Below are 19,714 nucleotides of genomic sequence, written 5' to 3'. Positions count from 1 at the left end.
GCCGCGCGGCCATAGGATCCTGGAATGTCATGGGTTAGAGGGGACTTTAAAGGTTTTCTAGTCCCAACCCCGCTGCCAAGGACAGGGATACCTCCCACTGGACCGGGTTGCTCAAAGCCCCATCCAGCCTGGTCTTGAACGTGGCCAGGATTGCACCCACAGCCGCCCTGGCAACCTGTGCCAGCGCCTCACCACCCTCGCGATAAATAATTCCTTCCTCATATCCACCCTAAATTTCCCTCTTTCGAGTTACTTCTTGCCCTATCACAACAGTGACGAAGCCTCCCTCTCCAGCTTCCCAGTAGCCCCTTCAGAGCTTGGAAGCTTGCTGGGAGGTCTCCACAGAAGCTTGTTCACGATGAACAGACCTGATTTCCTCAGCCTGTCTTCGTATGGGAGGTGCCCCAAGTCCTCTCATCAACGTCATGGCCTCCTCTGGACTTGCTCCAACTGTTCCATGTCCTCCTCACGCTGCAGGACCAGAGCTGGACCCCGTACAGTTAAAATGTAAATGTTCTTTATACAGGCATCATCACTTCAGCATTAGCTACTCAAGAGTAATGAAGACAAATAAATGAAATTACATAAGCAGTTGTGTTTTTCTGGTGGCTGCTCTGTCCATGCAGCAGCATGAGGAGCCTCCTCTCCCATCATCACATATATTCCCCACCCAAGTCACCTTCGTTACCTTGGAATCTTCAGCATTCTCTGAAACACCTCATAGCCAAGGATTTCTGTAAAATGCCTACATGAAGCCACTGGCAACCAAGCAGCGGCCTGGGGCCTGCTGCTTGTAGCTTATCTTGTGACACAGGTTTTGCAACACATGGATTTCAAATAATGTATTGAACAGTTTGAGATGGGGAAAAAAACCCAAGGCTTAGACATCACACCTGGAAAAGATTTCTGAGAATTTCCCCACTTCAAGCACTTTCAATATACAGCATGTATTATTAATAATAATTATCATACTATTGTGCTTGTTGAACATAAATTATGAAAGGTGTATTACAGTGAGATTTGTACTGCCTCTGATTAAAAAAAAATACAAACCAACAACAATATCATGCTCAATTAAAATATGATGTAGGCACAGCAAAACAAAGCCTCAAACTGGGAATTAAAACTGACATCAGTTCCTGGCTTTGTCATGGATGGTCAGGAACTTCTATGTTTCAAGTAGGAAACTTTCAGGTAGAATAGGAGTAGTCCTTCCTTATTTAACATGGTGCTCTGGTTCCTCAGACAAAAACATGTAAGATTAACATTAAAGTATAACCTATTATTATTATTCTTTTATTTAAAGATATTTTCCTGTTTAAAAAGCCAGATAAAAATCCAAATGACTCATTGTATATTGCTTAAAAATTCACTCTAAATGTGCTGGCATTCATACTCTTCAATATCTGAGAATACCTGCAAGTGGATTTCATTTAAGTCCTACTTCCTGCCCTCAGCTAGCTTCTTGTGATGTGAGGTCAGCTAAGTTTTGCATTCCAAAATACATAAAACTTGGGTTTAAAAAAAAATACACAAGACCACCAAGCTATCCACTCTGAACACTTCTGTAAGTTATTCCCCTTTCTCTGCCCACAGTCACAGAAAAGAAGCCGATATGAGCAAAACCACAACAGAGGTAAAAATATTCACTTTAATTCAGAACATTCAGTGTATTTACAATAGAAAGTTCCTCTCTGGTCAAGGGATTAGAGACTGGAAAACCCATTAACAAACATGTGGACAACCTGCACCTGGTGCAGGCTAATTGAATTTTTCTACATCTGGTTCTCCCAGGGTAATTCTAGTAAGAAAGTGATCGGGAGAGCCTGGAGATGGTACCAAATGGCTCCCACAGCAATCACAGAACACAGTCCAGGAAGTAGTGTGAAGTTATTTTCAACAGTTGCTAAAATATCTATACAGACATGTACACAGTCCCATTTTCAGTTAGATTCATCGAATCTTCCATATGTAGATAAGCGGGTAGACACAAGCCTACCAGCCTGTGTGCAAGCACAGATTTGCAGAGGTGCTCAGGCTACCTGTGCTCACGCATCGGTACCACCTCACCCAGGCAGATGCACACACTCCTTGCCACCCTGCACTTGGACAAACACACAGGCAGGTGTTTTGTTAATGCTAACTTACATGGTTTCTAAATACAGAGGAAAAAAAAAAAAAAACCAAATCTTGAGGAAAAAAGCCCCAACCCTCTCATCTGACTCACTGGCTTGGAATCCTTACTCCTCTGGAACCTGAGGGACATGGTGTGGAAAGGATTATGTCCTCCTGTTTCTTGCAGAGAGAACCAGTTCTGAATCTCCAGGAATCTTTTGCTACAGTGATAGCTACTAGCTGCTACTGGTTGACACCGAGAGAGGGCAATCCTCTCCTGATCCCAGAAATAGGCACATCCTCCCACCACTTCCTCTGAGTCAGATTTAGCAATCAAAAGGCTTCAATATGAGCCACTTCAACTGGTTGATCTCACAGAAAAATAGATCTGCAAGAAGTGAGTGTTCAGACTTTAACATCTGAACAATCAGCTTAACGAAAGCACCCTACAAGTTTACCTACCACACGATGTGTGGAGCACCTGTTTCAGCAACAACTTGTCCATAGAAGCTGATCTATGATCAAGTCACTCAGAGCTCCTATTTGCATCTTGGTCAGAGTTCACCCACCACATCCTTTATGAGGTGCTTCCCCTTCTTGGGAAAGGAGGTGTTGCAGAGGTCTGCTGTGGCTTAAAGGTTGAACTACATGGTGGTTAAGAAGCAAACCTCAGCCTTCCTCCAGCATAACCTGCTGCTGTCTCCAACAAAACCAGCTGACAAGTGTTACAAAGATGGGGAGATACGGGGAAAGAAAGAGAGCTATGATCCCCTCTTAATAGTCAAAGGCAGCTAAAGCAGAAATAGATTAAAGATGGTTGTGGAGGCTGCAAGGTTGAGGAGAGTTCTGGTTTAGCAAAGTTTCTTGAACAGCGTCACTGCAGCCACTGAGCTCCATCTGGTTGAGAACACGGCTGATGTGCTCCACAGTGGCAGCACGGCCCATCTGCAGTTTCCACAGTCGGAGCATTTCATACTGGGCGTCTCGCAGGCGCCGGTGCTCCAGCTCAATCCGCTCCAGGTCGTAGTCACTCAGGCCCAGGCGCCGCACAAACTCCTTCCACCGCGACGGCGGCACGTGATCCACCACGGTGTACAGAACAGCAGGGTCTGTGAACACAGAGGGGAAACCCTGAGAAGCGAGATTCTTCGACCTCAAGGAGAATGTCAGTAATCCAGGGCTGGAAGTTGCCTTGGAATCTTGCATTGGCCCCTCTTGTTCAAGTCTACTCCAGTTCTCCAGACTAATCACACAGACTCATGTGATGTCCAGACTTGCTCTTATCCCTCAAAATGTAATGGAAATGTTTCCATATGCTCTTGTATAAGGTTATGAGCAGAGTCAAGCACATTTGCTTAGGGCCCTTCTGCCATACATTCTTGAAAAAGAATGAATTATTGAAATTATTCTGGGCCACTACCCCAAAGGCATTAAGACTGACAGCATGTCAACACATATGACAATCCATTTTGCTGGGAGGGAAAAGGGACAACAGAAACGCCTTGCACAGATATTTAGCATATACAGAGTCACAGGCTCTGGGCATGCTTCTGCCTTTCTACTGTGCCGTGCATGGGTACACATCCAGGTCACGTACACTGGGTAAGGCCTGGCATACTTCTAGATGCATCTGCGTAATTAGGTTCCTGTTTGACTGGGGAAGGAGAGAAGGATGGAGGAGTTTCACTTACTGTCTGGAAGCTGGGTCTTCCTGGCAGGTCTGACACAGTCTGGTAACTCATGTGAACTCTGTGGCGGAGGTGTAGATGGTAGGGCTGCATTTAATGGCAATTCTGTTTCCTTCTGGGACTCAGGAAGAAGGGTGGAAATTTTATTTCTTTCTTCCTCAACCTGAAAGACACATTACATAGTCCAGAATCACCCACAGCAGCACAATACACCTGTCTCCTGCAAGTAACCACTAGCTTTATATGCTAAAATTTATCCCAGATAGGTGGGGAGTGGGTGTTGAGATTTTAATTCTTCCTACATGCCTTGTTTCAGCAGAGTACACCAAACATTTCTTTCCAGCAGAACCCAAAGAGTTTAACTTTCTTTTGGCACCATAAAACAGTAGTCCAGAAAAAAGTATTTCCTTACAAAATCAAATAAGGCTGGCACCCAAAATCACCATCATTCTAGAAGCTCCACATGCCACCTTTCCCATCAGCCTCCTCTGTAAGGCTGTGAAAACCCCACTTCAGCTGCTGCCTGGGCCCTCTTATTTGCAGAGTTACCTTGGACCTGAGAGAATATTGTGAAGCAGCACTGAGGGGCTTGTGGAGTCAAGATCTGAAGTGAAGTGAAATTAATTAAATCCTCCAAGCCTGAGCTACACAGAGAGAAAAGGGGATTAAGGACCAACTATCTGAAATCTGAACAAAATGCATCCAGAAAAAAAAAGGAGGGAAAAAAAAAAAGCCAGGAGTTTGAAAAGCATCCTCTAGAAGAGGGGAAGTAAGGTGTTACTGGCTCCACCCTCTACAGGAAAAGACTTCTGAGTTAAACAACCCTATTACTCAGCTCACTTGAAAATACAGGGCCTGAAAATAGCCCATGGGGAGAAATATTACTCCAGATCCCAGGATAACATATTTGAAAGTGGAAGATAAGCTCTTATACCCATCATCTTGCTCACCTCTGATACTGTCTCCTTGGGTGTCTGTGGCAAAGAAACTTCAAAGAAGGAAAAAAAAAGAAGGCAGAAATTATTTTCACTTCCTCTTATCCCACAGAAAACAGGAAAGCAGCTACTCACAATCCTGCCCTCAAAAATGTTTTATAGCAAAATACACATCCCAGAAATAAGCTCACATGCACATCCAGTCACAGCTACGGGCCTAGGTGCAGAACTGCAACAAGACCCTTGGCTATTTAGTTCTTGTGCTACTCTGGCCTTGCAGCAGAGCAGAGTAAGGGGATCCCACTTTGCCCTTCACACACACAAAACCACAAAGAAATCGGTGTCTATCCCAATCAATATGACTGCACATGCCATGCCACTGTACTCACCACAGGAGAAGAAAGATGACACTATCTTCTCTTTCTGGACCAGCTTCCCTACTTTGCGTGCAAGGCCGAGGACGAAGATAACTCCAAATATTGCAATAAGGGTGCCAAGTACAAGGTTTAGATCTGGACAAAAGGAAGAGAGCCAATGAATGAGTGACTAAGAAAAGAGGAGGTAAGCAAGAACAGCAAGTGAAGATTTGCAAATGGTAGGGAGAAAAAGGATAATGGTTTGACAAAGTGGAAAATATAACCCTTTACAAAAGGCATTAAGAGAACAACACCCCACAATGAAAAGATTCCACTGCCCTTCAGTCCCCTGAGCACTCACTCAGCCCAGATGAAGTCGGTGAGGTAGTGACTGGGCTAGGACACAGCAAGCAGTCTTCTCCAGTGCAGCTGAAAGTGCGAATCAGAGAGGTGAGCACACGTGCAATGAAACTCTAGCCATTTCCAACCACCCTAATTAACAGACAAGTCAAGGTGAGCCTGCAAAGCAGAGCGATGCAGTGTGACTAGTGACTTTGGACTCTTAGTGGGCTGATGCCTGCATGGAGGAGACTCGGGGTGGCAGAGGTGAAGACCTACTTGCCCCAGAAAGGCAATTAGAATATTGTAAAGTTATGTCTAGATAGAAAGAGTCATGTGAAGAATTCCCTCCCACTGTGGAGCACCTGCTGTCTCTCCTACTCAGTGATGGAGCATACAGAGTAAAAAAGTTCACCTGTTGCAAGGCTTGCAAATATTACTACGTGACAGGAAGAATTGAGGCTTACACCTGCAAATGGCATCTTTGTTCTTTGAACCTGTAGAGGGAAAAAACAGAAACTGTTGCCATAATCTCAACAAAGAAGAAAACAAAGGGAAAAAATCCACTCCAAGATGGATGAGAGATTATCCTTTTTTAAGCCTGGAAAACTGCTACTGAAGAAGTGATGAAGGATTTGATCTACATATAAAAACAGAGTTGGGGGAGGATAAAAGTAATAAAAATAAGAGTGCCACTGTCCTGACGGTGGGCACCTCTGGAGAGGCTTGGAAAGGGACTATAATTACAGAGCGGCTGGAATTAGTGTATGTGCAAAAAGCAGTAAAAGTCACTCAAGTTCAAGCATGACAGGAAGGGGAAACCGCATTAGTCAGGCAAAGATGAGGGAGAAGTGGTTCCTGAGCAGCTGGGACTGGTGAGGAAGTCAGTTCGGGGCAGGGAGAAATCACTTGAAGTCATGGGACACATGAGCAGTCTTCTGATGTCGTGAGTGGAAGGGGTAAGAAATGAAAGAACTATCACTTCTAAGCAAGTCACAGGAGAGAGCCTCAGTAAAACAGGTGTGGGGAGGAGCAGGGAAGAACAGTGATTGAAGGACATCAAATTGCATGAGAGGAGGAGAAAATGTACTATAACAAGGAGCATGCATTCTGTGGCAAGTGAGGGACAGGAATAAAACGGTTCTACATCAGCCAAGAGGGAAGGAAACTGCTCAAGGACAGTGTGCAATCATGACCCTTGAGGAGAGGCTTAAGCGTGGAAACTGTGACAATTGAGCACTAGAGGGAACTCATTCACCAGTGAAACAGCAAACCTCACACTGGGCAGGGTAAGAGATGGGATAGGGATCAGGAGCAGCACAGTTTGCAAAGAAGAGAGGATAGTTTTAAGACAAGGTAAGATGTGAGAGCAGCTGGACTGGAAGCATGGGCCAGCTGGATAATTAAAGAACAACGACTAAATTACTTATAATTGTATCTTTGGTACAGATCATGACCAGCTGAATAAGATGTTGAGACGAGAGTGTGTGTCCTTGGGCTGGAAGACAGCCACTAAGGAATGTATGTAAGTGCAGATTTGGAAGACCAGTTGGTGTGTGAATGGGCACGGATGTGTGATGTCTTGTTCAGCTGCACAGTCAGATCCGCCAGTGCAACTTTATAAAAGAGCTAAGCATGGAAATAAAGCCAGTTTGTGTTGCATCCAATCCTGACTCGTGCCTTCTCAGCTGTCACATCAAAGGAAGACATTTAAGGGACATGGAAAGAATAAGACTACAGATGGCAGTGTTTGTTTAAGATCTCTGATTCCTGACCTGGGACAGGTAACACGAGTGCTTCTCCCAGACACCAGCATCATCCCAAGGTAATGCCCAATGTCACTGGGTATAGTTCAGCATTACTAGCAGCTCTTTACTTTAGAACACTGCACAGAACACTGTGGTTGCTCAGCAGTTGACTGACAAGCAGTTCAGCTGAGCACAAGGGCTAGAGGTGTTTCCATCCATCATACTCAAAGTGCTTCCAGCAGTTGGTAGGGGAAATGCAGTGAGCATCAGGAGAAAGACGAACAAGGAAGGCAAGGGGAAACCTGCTCTAGAACATAAAGACCTTGCAAGGCAGAGGCACCAAAATTAAGTAGAAAGTAGCTCCTCACAGCAGCCAAAACCAAAAAACAGTTCAAGAACAAAAGAAAGCAGCTATGACAGGAAACAGGGATTGATGCCAGAGCAGGCAAAATATAACAGTCTTTCTGGGGAAAGAGGGCAGACAAACCCCAGAGTTGTTCCAAAACTACCATCCTTTCAGTGCAAGGCACTTCAGCATATCAGAAAGTCTGCCCTACTACAGTACATCTGCACTGGAGCCATATCCATGCCATACTCACAGCTGGCAATAATCCCATCGGCACACGAGCTGCAGTTCCTACACCGGAAGTATTCAGAATCAGAATCAATCCGATACTGATTCTTCTGACAGCCGCAAACAGTATCTTGCTTTGGGGTGCAGGGGGTCTCTACTATCTGCTGGAGCACTGAGGAAAGAAAGGAGAAATTATTACTCCAGCTTCTTCTTTCACCTTCAACTGAGAGCACTGTTATAGGTATTGTTATCCCCTAATTTTCAGAGAAAAAGGCCAGAAAGGCCTGCAAACTGTATCTCAGACTGTTCCAGTTTGGTAACCCTTATTCCCGCTGTCCCCAGTCCGTCCCCATACACTGTCTTACCCATTCAACTGCTTTGTTTTCCAAGCTCCTTTGCTCACCTTGCCATTCCCTCCAGCCTTCATCCATCCCCATTTTCCTCCGATCCTGCAGATCTCACAGTAACTCACCTGTACGGCAGCGTTTGCACTGGAAGCATTTAGACATGGTGTTATCAATAGCCGTGAATGTGCCATTGGCGCACGGAAGACAGACAGTTGCCTGGTCAGGCCCATCACAGTCTTTGGCCTTGTAGGTACCTGCAAGAAAATCTCTGAACAGAGCTCTGACAGGAAGGCAAATGCGTTGTCTTAGGGAGGACAGGAGTCACTGGTTGCTCAAAGAAACCCTGGAGTTGATGCCATAAAGACCAAGAACGCTTCCTCTCACCAGTGTGAATGACACTGACAGCCCATAAGAGGAGAAAAGGAATAAGAATAAATAAAAGGAATAAGAATTTATCTGGGTAGGGATAGGTACCAAGCAAAGGGAGAGCTGATTAACTGTATGAGAGAGACAGTTGGAGAGTGCAGGACTGGGAAATGCCTCCCAGGTGAAAGTCACTACCACTGTAGTTATTTTGTGTACCTGCATGACACCTCATGCAGCAGTGGGTCTTTCTGGGGTGTAGGTATTGTCCCAGTTGACAGTGCATCTGTTTCTTTTCTCTCCTCAAAGGGTTAGAGGGGTCTCTTCCATCCAAAGATACCCGACGGACTTGCAGTCTATATGGCACTGGAGTAATTTCTACAGATTCCTTTGTCAACACACAGACAAATATTAGAATAACCTGTAAATAGAGAGGGAGGGAGAGAGAGGAGAGAAACAAGGTGAGAAAACATTATATCCTCCTGCAGGATCCCCCTGATTTCAGCACTTAGAATACATCATGAGTTCAGTTTACTTGGCTAATTCTGGTAATGGGACCCTCCACTGGCAAATGTGTCTGGGGAGATGATTTACAAAAATAAACCCCAAAAAACCAATGCCTGCCATCTGTGATATTAATATACCGTTCAGTAACCTCTACAGCAAAATGGTTGTATAAAAAACAAATATTTTATACATGGAATGCCTTGAAAATGCTGCAGCTTGCATAGAAGTTACACAAGAGCAAAGAAATGTTTTTATTAAGGAAGGCAGTAAGGCTGTCCATGTAGAAACAGTTCCACAGAGAAGAATGCATCCAGTACTTGTAGTTCCACTGAATAAATACACAAGATGGGAAGTTTGGAATAAGACGGCAAAAGAGGATCTCACTGCCTGCTAAGTACAGGAAATCTTCCAAAATGCCTCCTGAGCAAGCCAGACCTAGAAACATGGGAAAGTTAGGTTTTTGATTTCTCCCCATGTCAAATGTACATTCTTCTGCTTAAACTACAGCTGTTAGCAATCAGCCCATACAGTTCAACACAAAAATGAGCAGTTTCTTCTTTTGTTAACACAATTAAGATTTGATTTCTATTCTTCCCCTTGAAAGTTACTGTTGTCATGCCAATCTTAAAAGAAATATTAGGATTGGCATGACTGCTATATGACTGTAAGAGAGGGTGACTTTGTACACCCACACACCCATGAACCAAGGGTTAAAAGCACAGTCTGTACCAATAATGAAGGATGCCGTTCCCTGGACACTGTTTTCAGGACACTATTCCCAGCACTGAAATTGAGAAATATACTGTTTATGTAATGGCCAAAAGGTCTCCACTCTGGTAAGAGGAAAGCAAAAATCAGCAAAAGATCCTGTACCAGAAGGATGGTAACAAGATTGCAGCGTATCACAAACACAACTCCTTTGCCTGTTGGCCCTCGGGCCTGCATTTCAAACATTCAGATAAAGAAAAAACAAACAACATCAAAAAAAAGGTTAAAAAAAACCCAACAAAACAAAACCAGGTCAAAACTTGGTCCAAGATTTATGAAACCTGAAGTCAGCAATTTTCTACAGCAAAGACCCATCCCATACCAACCAGTGACTCCTGAAGAGTATGAAAGATGTGTTGAAAAACTACTTTATAGTACCATGAAGAAGTCCAGCAGCACGATGAAGACTTGACAACTTGCATCCCTTGTCATCCTCTTTGCACACAAGTGATCCTGGCCACACTGTCTGGACATCCATGTGTTGATGCTTCTGAGTATGTTACAGACATACCAATGAACTCAATGCATCAGATCACGTGAATGATGAAAATCAACTAATTGTTTTTGCAAATGAACACTGCCCTGCCAATATAATCTCACACAAAGTTTTACTGCACTACCTTCCCTCTAATTGTAATGTTTTCCCAGCTTGTTTTTATGAAAGTGTTTTTTTGAAGATGCCCAGCAGTACAAGCACAGCTTCAGAGTTTTTGTGTTTTTTTTTTTTCCTTTCTTTGCTTTTTCAGCTAGGAGAGTTATAGCAAAAGCAAAGTAAACCGATAAGGGTAAATCACAGTCATTATACCAATTTTGTGGTATCAAGCTTACCAAAAGATATGTAGAATGAAATGGTTATGACAGCCCTACACCATCCTGTTTCTCTTTCACAGTTAAAGCCTTGGGGGAGAAAGGTAATTACCTAAAAGCAACTTAAAACCTCAAGAAGGATGGAGTTTGCAACTCTGACAAAACTAAAACATTTTTCAGAGAGCTCTGACATATTCAATAGACCAGATGCTAAAAGGGTGAACAGGAAAAAAAAAGAACCACATAGTTAAATAGTTATCATTTCAGACTTCATTAGTTGACCACAGAAAAACTGTAAGCACTCCAACAACTCCTCAGCGGAACTAAAAATTGTTTCAGCAGCTGACACTACAAGATTTATTGCTTGCAGGAAAATGGATAAAAAAATCTTTCACATAGATGGTCTGACACACAGTAACAATAAAAACATTCTGATTCACTGTCGCCCTGTTCTTTTAAAAGTTTTAAAGTTTTTTTTTAAGTTTTCTATGCCTTCTGATGTTTACATATTTCTACTAGAGTTTCTCAAGCACTGTCATGTAAATAATAATTTACATTCTTCTTTGTGGGAAGAGAAAATTGATAGACTGTTAGTTTAGCCAGTGTGGTTGGAGAGGTAGCAATTTCATCCTCCAATCCACTGTCACTTTTAGAATTCTATATATTGCGAAGTCAGAAATAAAACTTGCTTCCTTTTACTCCTTTACATCTTGAGTAAATAAGTGAGTTATTTTGTGTCGTAGTGTGACAATTCACTAGCTAGTGATTAATCCCCTGATACAAGAACATAAACAGTCAGCCTGTAAGTCACACAAGTCAACAATAGAAAGAAGATAAAAACATCAAAGATTAAGCCAAAAATACAGAGAAAATTGGTCAGATACACCTTCAAAGCCAAAAGAAAACAGAAGTGTTTTTAATTTTTCAGGTTAAGTGAAAGCACGTCTGTAAATGTCATCAAAGCGGAGTTAACACATTACAGAGTTAGGGACCACAATCTGAAGAACAGAGTCACACACTACGAGTGACTCACACCCCAGTGACTCGGCCATCCAGCAAAATCACTCGCATGATGGAAAAAAACCCAAAACACCACCATCTTAAGCAGCTCCCCAAGCCACTCAGCAATACACTGGTTTATACCAATGAACAGCTTCATCAAATTCAGGCAATACATGAAATTAGAACAGTCTGTTCTGTTTCAGTTGGAAGGCTCATGGTGTATGAACTGTAACAACTATTACAACACGGACTACAGAACTGATCAAAATCCTCAGCAAAACCAGCCTAAGAGGATATGATGGTGACCACATGGCTACCACCTGGTAGTGAAAGAGTGCCCCAAAATGAAGAGTGAGGAGACTCCATATAATAATGCTTTTTGATCCAGACTGTTGCTTGAGGGTAGGGAGCTAGATCATAAGGGATTTCTTTGCTGGGGATCTCTCTTTTGAGGCACCTGGCTTAAGCTACCATATAACACAGTTGATTTGTACCAACAAGTCTGTCTGATGGAGATGAGAGCCTGATTCAAAAAAAACCATCAGAGCAGTTTCCCTCCTCTGGACACATTCAAGGGCCTTCAAATCCTCAAATTGTGAGGCTCCGAAGTGCTGCCAGCACTCCGGGTGAGGCCGCACCAGCGCCGAGCACGGCTGATGATCCCCCCTCTGCCCTCTGTGCTCAGTGTTTGATGCTCCCAGGACACAGCTCCTGCCCTGTGGGCTGCCCGGGCACACCCTGCTGACTCTCACTGAGCTGCTGCCCCCAGCACCCCCAGGGTACTCCATGAAGTTTAGATTTGTGCCCAGAAGTAACTCTGTCCCCAGATTCAGGATCCAGCATTTGGACTTGCTCAGTTTCATTCCAATCATTGCTCAATGCTCCAATTTATCTAGAGTAAATATATTGAGCAGAACTGGCCCTGGAATTGAGCCCTGAGGAACACAGCTGGTGATCAGTCACCAGCCAGATTTAGCTCCATTTACCAAGCACTGAAGCCTCAAGTGATTGATAAGTGTTTGCCAAGGCAAAGTTTAGAGGTCTTCTGCAAGTGAAATAAGCTCCATTTCCATTGTTAGATGTACAGCACACTCCACTTGCCAAGATAAAAAAAAAAAGTACCCACTAAGCAACTTCACAGAGACAATGTGCATTACCTAAGCCAAGTGATAATTCAAACCACGTGTGATACACACCACTGATTCACACCTACTCAGTCATTTCAGTCAGCAGGGACTACCCAGGCAAAACAGAGACTGCAGAAACTCTAGGGTTTACTTATGAAACTGCTGCTGGAATAACCAAAATATGGCAGAATGCTGCTTCCTTAAAACATTCCACCCCTCTGGGTGACAGCTGTGTTCCCTGCAACATTCTCCTCACACAAAAGGCAACCCTAGTTCCTTCCCATGCCTCACGCCAGCACTTGATGCCCAGCACTTCACCTACAATGAAAAAAAAAACACAGCACAAGCCCAAAAGCTCTTTTATGCAACATTTTGACAGCTGAGACAGGAGTTAGAAGCCTTTCAACAATTTTCACACTCAAATATTCTTGAATTACTGCCACCACTACAATTTACACCCTTGTTCCTGCTTCTGCCTCGCCAGGTCATGCAGAGAGAACTGCAAGTGAGGTGATATCCCACCAGAGTAAGGCAAAGGAAGAAAGGAAGGGCAAAGATGAAAGTGAGGAACAGAGCAAGATGCCAGAAAGACACATGAGAGGGTAGAAATAAGGGACGTTTGAGAGCAGTGTTCTCAGGACAAGGAGATATAGGGCACAGTACCTGAAACAGAAGGACCGAATAGGGAGTGCAGCATGTCAGGGCTGCTCCATATTATCACCTCAGGAGGCTGGGAAATACCAAATTACTCAGCATGAACACAGGTCATTTTGCTGTCCTTAATACTGTTGCTTCAATATTTCTTGAGAAAACAGTACACCATACTAGTAGTTAAAACTATCTATATTGTGTTGTAAATAATTATGAATTAAATCTTTTAGTCTCAGCATTATCATCATCAATTAAATCAGTATTTTATTAATATAAATATATTTAGTCATCCTTAATCCTCATGGACCAAGTTGCACAAAAATTCCATTGTAATAACTTAATCAACCTCTTCTCTCAAAAAAGGCTTCCATTTTGCAAATTCCATTTTAAAACTAATTAACTACCAACTGTGTGCAAATAAGAGGCATTATGAGTCATTCAAGTGTTTCAAAATATTTTGTAACAGCAAATTACCCTGGCTTAAGAATCCAGCATGATACACGCCCCATGCACAAGTATTTTACATATAAATCATCTGTCAGCCATTTTAATGAGTCATAAAAAATTAGTCAGCTTGGAGGCTTGGATGAAAACCAGAATCTTGCACAGACTAATGAGCTACCAGAGAAATCAGAGTACAGGATTTACCCTATGTTCTTTGTCTGGTTTAGCCATTTCCAAAAGCTCTTCGAGGTTCGCATTTGTTTTAGTCTGTGATACAAAGATGAAAGGGAAACCAGAACTTCTGCTTTACACATTGAGAAATGTGCATTAAAGCAACATTTACAGGAAGCTTTTGTCATTGCTCACTAAAATCTGGAAAGGACAAAAGAAGGCTACAAGAACTACTATAATAAATAATCCTCCATTTTATGAAGATAAGATGAAAGAATGCTGTATTTCGGGCCTTGTCTAAATTCAGGAGACTAGTAATAGCTTTGATCCAATGATGAAAGGCCTTAGAAATCTTAACTTAGAAACCGAAAGAAAACTGTCATTATCTATAAAGATTGTGGACTTCACATCATAAAATAACATAAAGTATATAATAAGTTAGAAGGCTTTATTTCATATTAGTAAAGGTTAAGAAATAATGGAGAAGTCACCAGGTGATAACAACCATAAGAAAATTTCTTTGGAAGCTTTCCCTCCAAGGACACTGTGGTGGACAATGTGTCAGAGCGCCACATTCACTGACCCTCGACATCCCAGCACTTTGCCTGCCTGTGTTCAGGGCTGAGTTCCACTGTGCTGCTGTACAGCCTCACATCAGAGCACTGATGGAGCAGGAGCCATGGGAAGGCTCAGGGGGTCCTTACTTTTCCATCCTGAAATGATTTTCAGCTGGGCATAAGCCCTCGGCCCCTGCTCGTGCCCCTTGTCAGTGACTCACTAGGTGAATTTTTAAGTCAGGTAATTGTCAAATGCCAAGTCCTACTCAGATATATTTCTGTTTGGTTTAATAGGAAAATGTAGTGACATTGCTTTGAGATGTGCTTTCTACTGTCAGGTTCCTAAGAGCATAACACAAGGATATGTGTTAGCAAAGGAAGCACTCAGCTATCCAGGAATTACAGAAGAGAACACAAGGCATCTGCCCCAAATACAAAAAAAGCTTCTTTGTGATGACTAAAGAAAATGGGTAAGAAAGAACAAAATGACAACACTGGGTTTACCACAAAAAATACTGCTAATGCAGAAAATTGATTATTTAATGGAAAAGGGAAAGGCATCCAGCCTGACAGGACTGGTTACTTGTGAGAACAAAAATTGCCATGTAAATGTACTTAGCACAGACTCTAATATAAACATTTCATTTGGCTAGAAGTAGTTAGTCCTAAAAATAGAAATTAAAAATAGATTAATAAGCAGTAAAAGTTCAATTAATCTTATTGGAGAAAACAATCAGAAATGCAATTAAATGCTATGAATTTTTAGGAAGGGATTTGAGAGCAAAACCAAGAGTGTTGTTATGACAATATATAAAGGATTGAATCTAGTTCTGGTCCTCAATCTTAACTATATAAATTAACTCAGATATAATACAAAGAAAAGTAAAAAGGATCATCATTGGCACAGACTCACTATCACAAAGGAAATGATAAAATATACCAGTCGATAAAAGAGAAACCTGAGCCAAGGATGCTGTAGCAGGGTCAAAGCCATGAATGCCAAAGAGAAGGTGAACTGGGATGAGTGTTCTCTGCCTCCTCCAGTACAAGAACTAAGAGGCATCACGTAAGACAAGCAGCAGAGAGGTTCAAAACAAGCACAGGGAGGTACTTTTACAGCCAACATGTAGCTGAGGTGTGGGACTCCATGAGAGAGTGCTGGCTCTGCCAGAAACCTGTCCTGGTTCCAAAATTGATCACCACAACTATAGAAGAAGGAAAAAAAAAAAAACAGAGTCACGGATCCAAAATATGAAGATGCCATTTCAACTTGGAAATTCCTACAGTCCCAGCCCACTGAAAGCCAGGAAAGTATTATTTTTCATTGCTGTACACTTGCCCTGCTCCAAAACCCTTGGCAGACACCTGTGACTGGTCACTACTGGAAACAGGCTGGTGGCCCAACAGCTCTTTCTTACAATGCACTTTGTGGCCTGGTTTTCAATTTTTATATAATGTAGCTTTTAACTTCAAAACGACAGTTTCTCCCTTTACTTTGAAAATAAATCAGTGCCAGAAGTACCCTTATGGCTATTTTGTCTTTTTTCTTCATAAAACAGAATTTTCTGTAATAAATGAAACTTCCATTATATATACAATTTTTTTTTCTTTTAATGAGATAAAAAACACCCTGGCCTCAGTGAAGAGGGATGCAATTTTGTCCCCTATAAAAGTTAGAAGTGCATGGGGAAAACACAGAGCACCTGAAAATGAGTTTAAGGACAGACAGAAAGAGTGAATGCATGGAAACAGGCTACGGGAAATTTTGAAGAATCACAGGAAACATACAAGTATCAGTAGAAGGGAGGCAACAGGGGGCCAAGAAAGGCTATGAGGGCAAACAGGATGATATGCAACGTAAATTACGGATGGGCACGCAACAGAGTTAGAGTGAGACCTGTAATTGGGGGGGGGGGGAGGGGAAGAACATGGTTTTATTGAAAATATAAACATTATCTATAGAGAGTAGAGTGTTACTGATAACTTGTAATGACATGCAAATAGGAAGGGGAAATCATCTTCAAAAAGATATCCCACTGAACAACACTTCACCCAGTATCTTATTTAACTGAAGATAATGTAATGAATTTGGGGAATCCAATAGGTCTTTCTCTTTTTTTGCCAACTGAATGAATAATAATCACATATAATATCTGATTTACACCAAAATGTGTGCACCTCTATTCTTAAGCCAGAAATACACTTTTCAGGTTTGCTATCTGCTTTGAAATCTGTCCATAAGTCAACAGTTTACATGTCCTACCTAGGTCCCAAGATGGTAAGTGATCTACAGCTATCGTCAAGGTACTCCTCCTCAGTTTTAGGTGTGTTGTCCTATAACTGCTAGCTTTAAGTCTACTACCAGGGTTTCAAACCTTTCAAGTGGGAAAAAAAAAAACCCACAGCCAAATCCAAACCCTTCTGGAAGGTAACTTTGCACACATTGCAACTTTATGACCGCAAATTAACAACTAAGCCAACATTACAAGTCCAGGGCAGCCAAGTGCAAGTGTGCATTACTAGGATGCTCAGGTATTTAAGGATAAACAGTTTGACTTTGTAACCACTACAGCAGAATTTATAGACATGTCATGATGCTGAGTGACACCACTCCACTGTCCCAGCTTTACCACACATCTGCTGATACTGGACAGCCATTCACGTCGGGCAATCATGTTATTCATAAAACCCTCCGATACCTTTTACAACTTTTTCGCCCGCAAAATCACAACGGGCAGCTTAAAAGTCTTGCCCTACGAAGACCGGGAAGGCTAAAGAAGATCTACCGGCAGAGCTGAACTTGCTCTTATACAAATCTCGTGGTTTGGGGCGTAGTTACAACCCTCTGATCTTTGTTCAAACGCCCGCAGAGTGGCATTTGTGCGCGGCCGGCTGCACAGCAAAGCGGGGGCGGCTCATCCCCGGACCCCGCACAGCGGCGGAGGGAGCGGGGCGGCTCCGATCGCGGCCCGGGCGGCTCCGATCGCGGCCCGGGCGGCTCCGATCGCGGCCCGGGCGGCTCGGTGCCCCGGCGAGCCGCCCTGCCCGGACCGCCTCGCGCGTTAACGGCCGCGCTGCGGGCTTCAGGGAATCCACCGCCTTTTCTGTAAGCCCAGACGCCTTTTCACTGAGTCAGGGATAAATCCCGGGAACGGCGCCAGAGAACTCTGTGCCCACGGAGGGCAGGGAGCGGACGGAGAGAGGCGGCGAGCACAGCGGTGCCGCTGCCCGGCTGCCCCGCGGGCACCCGGCGGATGGCGCGGCTCGGCTGCCCGACCCGCTACCGCCGCTCCTGCCGCCCCGGCACCAGCCTCCCTTGCGCCGACGACCGCCCGCCTCGCCCTCCCGAGGACTCCCCGAGTCCTGCCCCCCCGCTGCCCGCCCCGGCATGGGGCTGCCGAGAGGGGAGCCCCAGCGCCCCGGAGAGGACGAGCAGAAAGCGGGCTGTGCGCAGAGCGGCAGCGATGGGGAGCCCGACGGCGACCAGGAGAGTGGAAGAGCGCCCGAGCCCGAAAGCTCGACGGCGGACACCGCTCTGCGGACCCGCAGCGAGCTGCGGATCCGCGGGACCGGAGCTGTCGCCGGGCGAGGCGGTGTCCCGCCGGCGCACGGGCCCGCTCCGTCGGGAGCGGCGAAGTCCCCGCCGTGACTTACCGTCCCCAGCGAGGTGCGGGGCAGCGCCGGGCCGCGCATGGCTCCGCGGCCCGCTACATCCCCGTGGCAGGGTCCCTCACGTCCAGAGGAAGCCTCCCCAGCCCTACCCAGCGCCGGCCGGAGCAGCGCGGAGAGTGACTACCCCGTCTCCAACTTCCTGGCAGCGGCAGCAGGAAAGAGAGCGGCGAGCGGGAGGCGGCCCGGAGCCGCGCCGAGCCCCGCCCGCCCTCCGCCGCGCGAGGACCGGCGTCGGCAGTATTCCTTAAAAACCCAGATGGACGAGCTGAAGAAAAGCAACGGATGGTGCATCGAGTGGCTAAAGCTGCTAGAAAACGTACGGGAAATGAGTCAGAGGAGGTCTGCTGAAATCCTGAACTTCTTCCACTCTTCAGCTGTACTTTCCACGTGAAAATTAACCATGTACTTGTAAGAAAAAGACTTTTTGCATCTTAACTGCCTTAATTTTAAAGAAAGGCATTTTGCAGCCATGATCCGCATTTTTAGTCTATATGACCATCCTGTAGTTTTAAATTTAAAGCACAAGTTTTCTTGCATGCTCCAATGAACCAGCTGTACAGATAGCGCAAATATAAGCAAAACCAACATGACATTCTGTGTAAGCCCCGCTTCATTTAATTTATCCTCTTAGCATGTTTGAAAAACAAAAATACAGCTAGGAATAAGTGGCTAAATGATAAAGAACTCCCCTTCATTTGTTGCCCATTTAGACTTCGCCTTGCATTCTGGAATTGTCTCTATACTCCAGTAAAAGACATTAGATCAAGCTACTAAGCATTGTTTTGGAAGAATTTGCCCATTTCAGTACAAAATGGGTACAATTCACTCCATGGACTGCCTGAATTACCGCGGAGAAATCCAAATACCTCCACAGACCGATCCTACAATGGACTTGCTTATCTGCTGTGTGGAAATCAACAACGGCAAGTGCACAGGAGAAAACAAGGAGGGCACTTTTCCACACTTTGGCTTGGAACAGCTGTGACTTCCCAGCTGCAAGTCTCAGGAGGGAAGAAAATAGCAGAATAACCTGTTATCAGATTGCAACCATCTCCAGTTATAGAGGTGGAAAAGATTTTTTCCCATTCATTTCCTTGCCTCAAATAAGGACAACACAAAATTAGCCCCTCAAGGGAAAATTCTGGCACACATTCTGTGAAGGAGGAAATAATGTTTTTAAAGGGCTGTTTCAGGTTTGGCAGTTGCTGGCATGTGAGTGGATGAGGCAAATCCTTCAATCTTCCTGGAGCTTCAGCCTTCAAAAAAAAAAAAACAAAAAAAAAAACAAAAAAAAAAAAACCAAAAAAACAAAAAAGGCAAAAAACAGCCCCATTTCTCTAGAACTACATAAATGTCAGAAAAATCCCTGTGAATCTTCACATTTGACTCCTCCCAAGTTCGGGGAGGGACATCTCACAGCCCATTGCACGTTTGACATTTACACCAATGCACATCCACTTCCCATCCTTCACCAGAACTCCAGGTCCAGGCCTCCCTCCTGCACTGGGTTTGTACCACCAGGTTTTGGTAGCAGGGGGACAAC

General features: G+C 44.2%; 1 protein-coding gene across 1 annotated transcript; it reads right to left on the bottom strand.

Moving 5' to 3' along the window:
- Positions 1–1,624: 1,624 nt before the first annotated feature.
- On the bottom strand, positions 1,625–18,511 carry TNFRSF1A (TNF receptor superfamily member 1A). Its single transcript, XM_068181918.1, has 10 exons — positions 18,154–18,511; positions 8,685–8,886; positions 8,228–8,356; positions 7,781–7,927; positions 5,849–5,930; positions 5,456–5,523; positions 5,131–5,250; positions 4,754–4,791; positions 3,807–3,966; positions 1,625–3,224 (listed from the first exon to the last, which is right to left on the bottom strand). The coding sequence occupies exons 1-10, from the start codon at positions 18,190–18,192 to the stop codon at positions 2,923–2,925; spliced, it is 1,287 nt and encodes a 428-aa protein (XP_068038019.1). The 5' UTR covers positions 18,193–18,511; the 3' UTR covers positions 1,625–2,922.
- Between the last annotated feature and the right edge of the window lie 1,203 nt (positions 18,512–19,714).

The sequence above is a fragment of the Anomalospiza imberbis genome, chromosome 2, assembly GCF_031753505.1.
Source record: "Anomalospiza imberbis isolate Cuckoo-Finch-1a 21T00152 chromosome 2, ASM3175350v1, whole genome shotgun sequence".
NCBI classification, from domain to species: Eukaryota; Metazoa; Chordata; class Aves; order Passeriformes; family Viduidae; genus Anomalospiza; species Anomalospiza imberbis.
The sequence above is the reverse complement of the archived record's forward strand: the minus strand, read 5'-3'. Positions and strand labels throughout refer to the sequence as shown.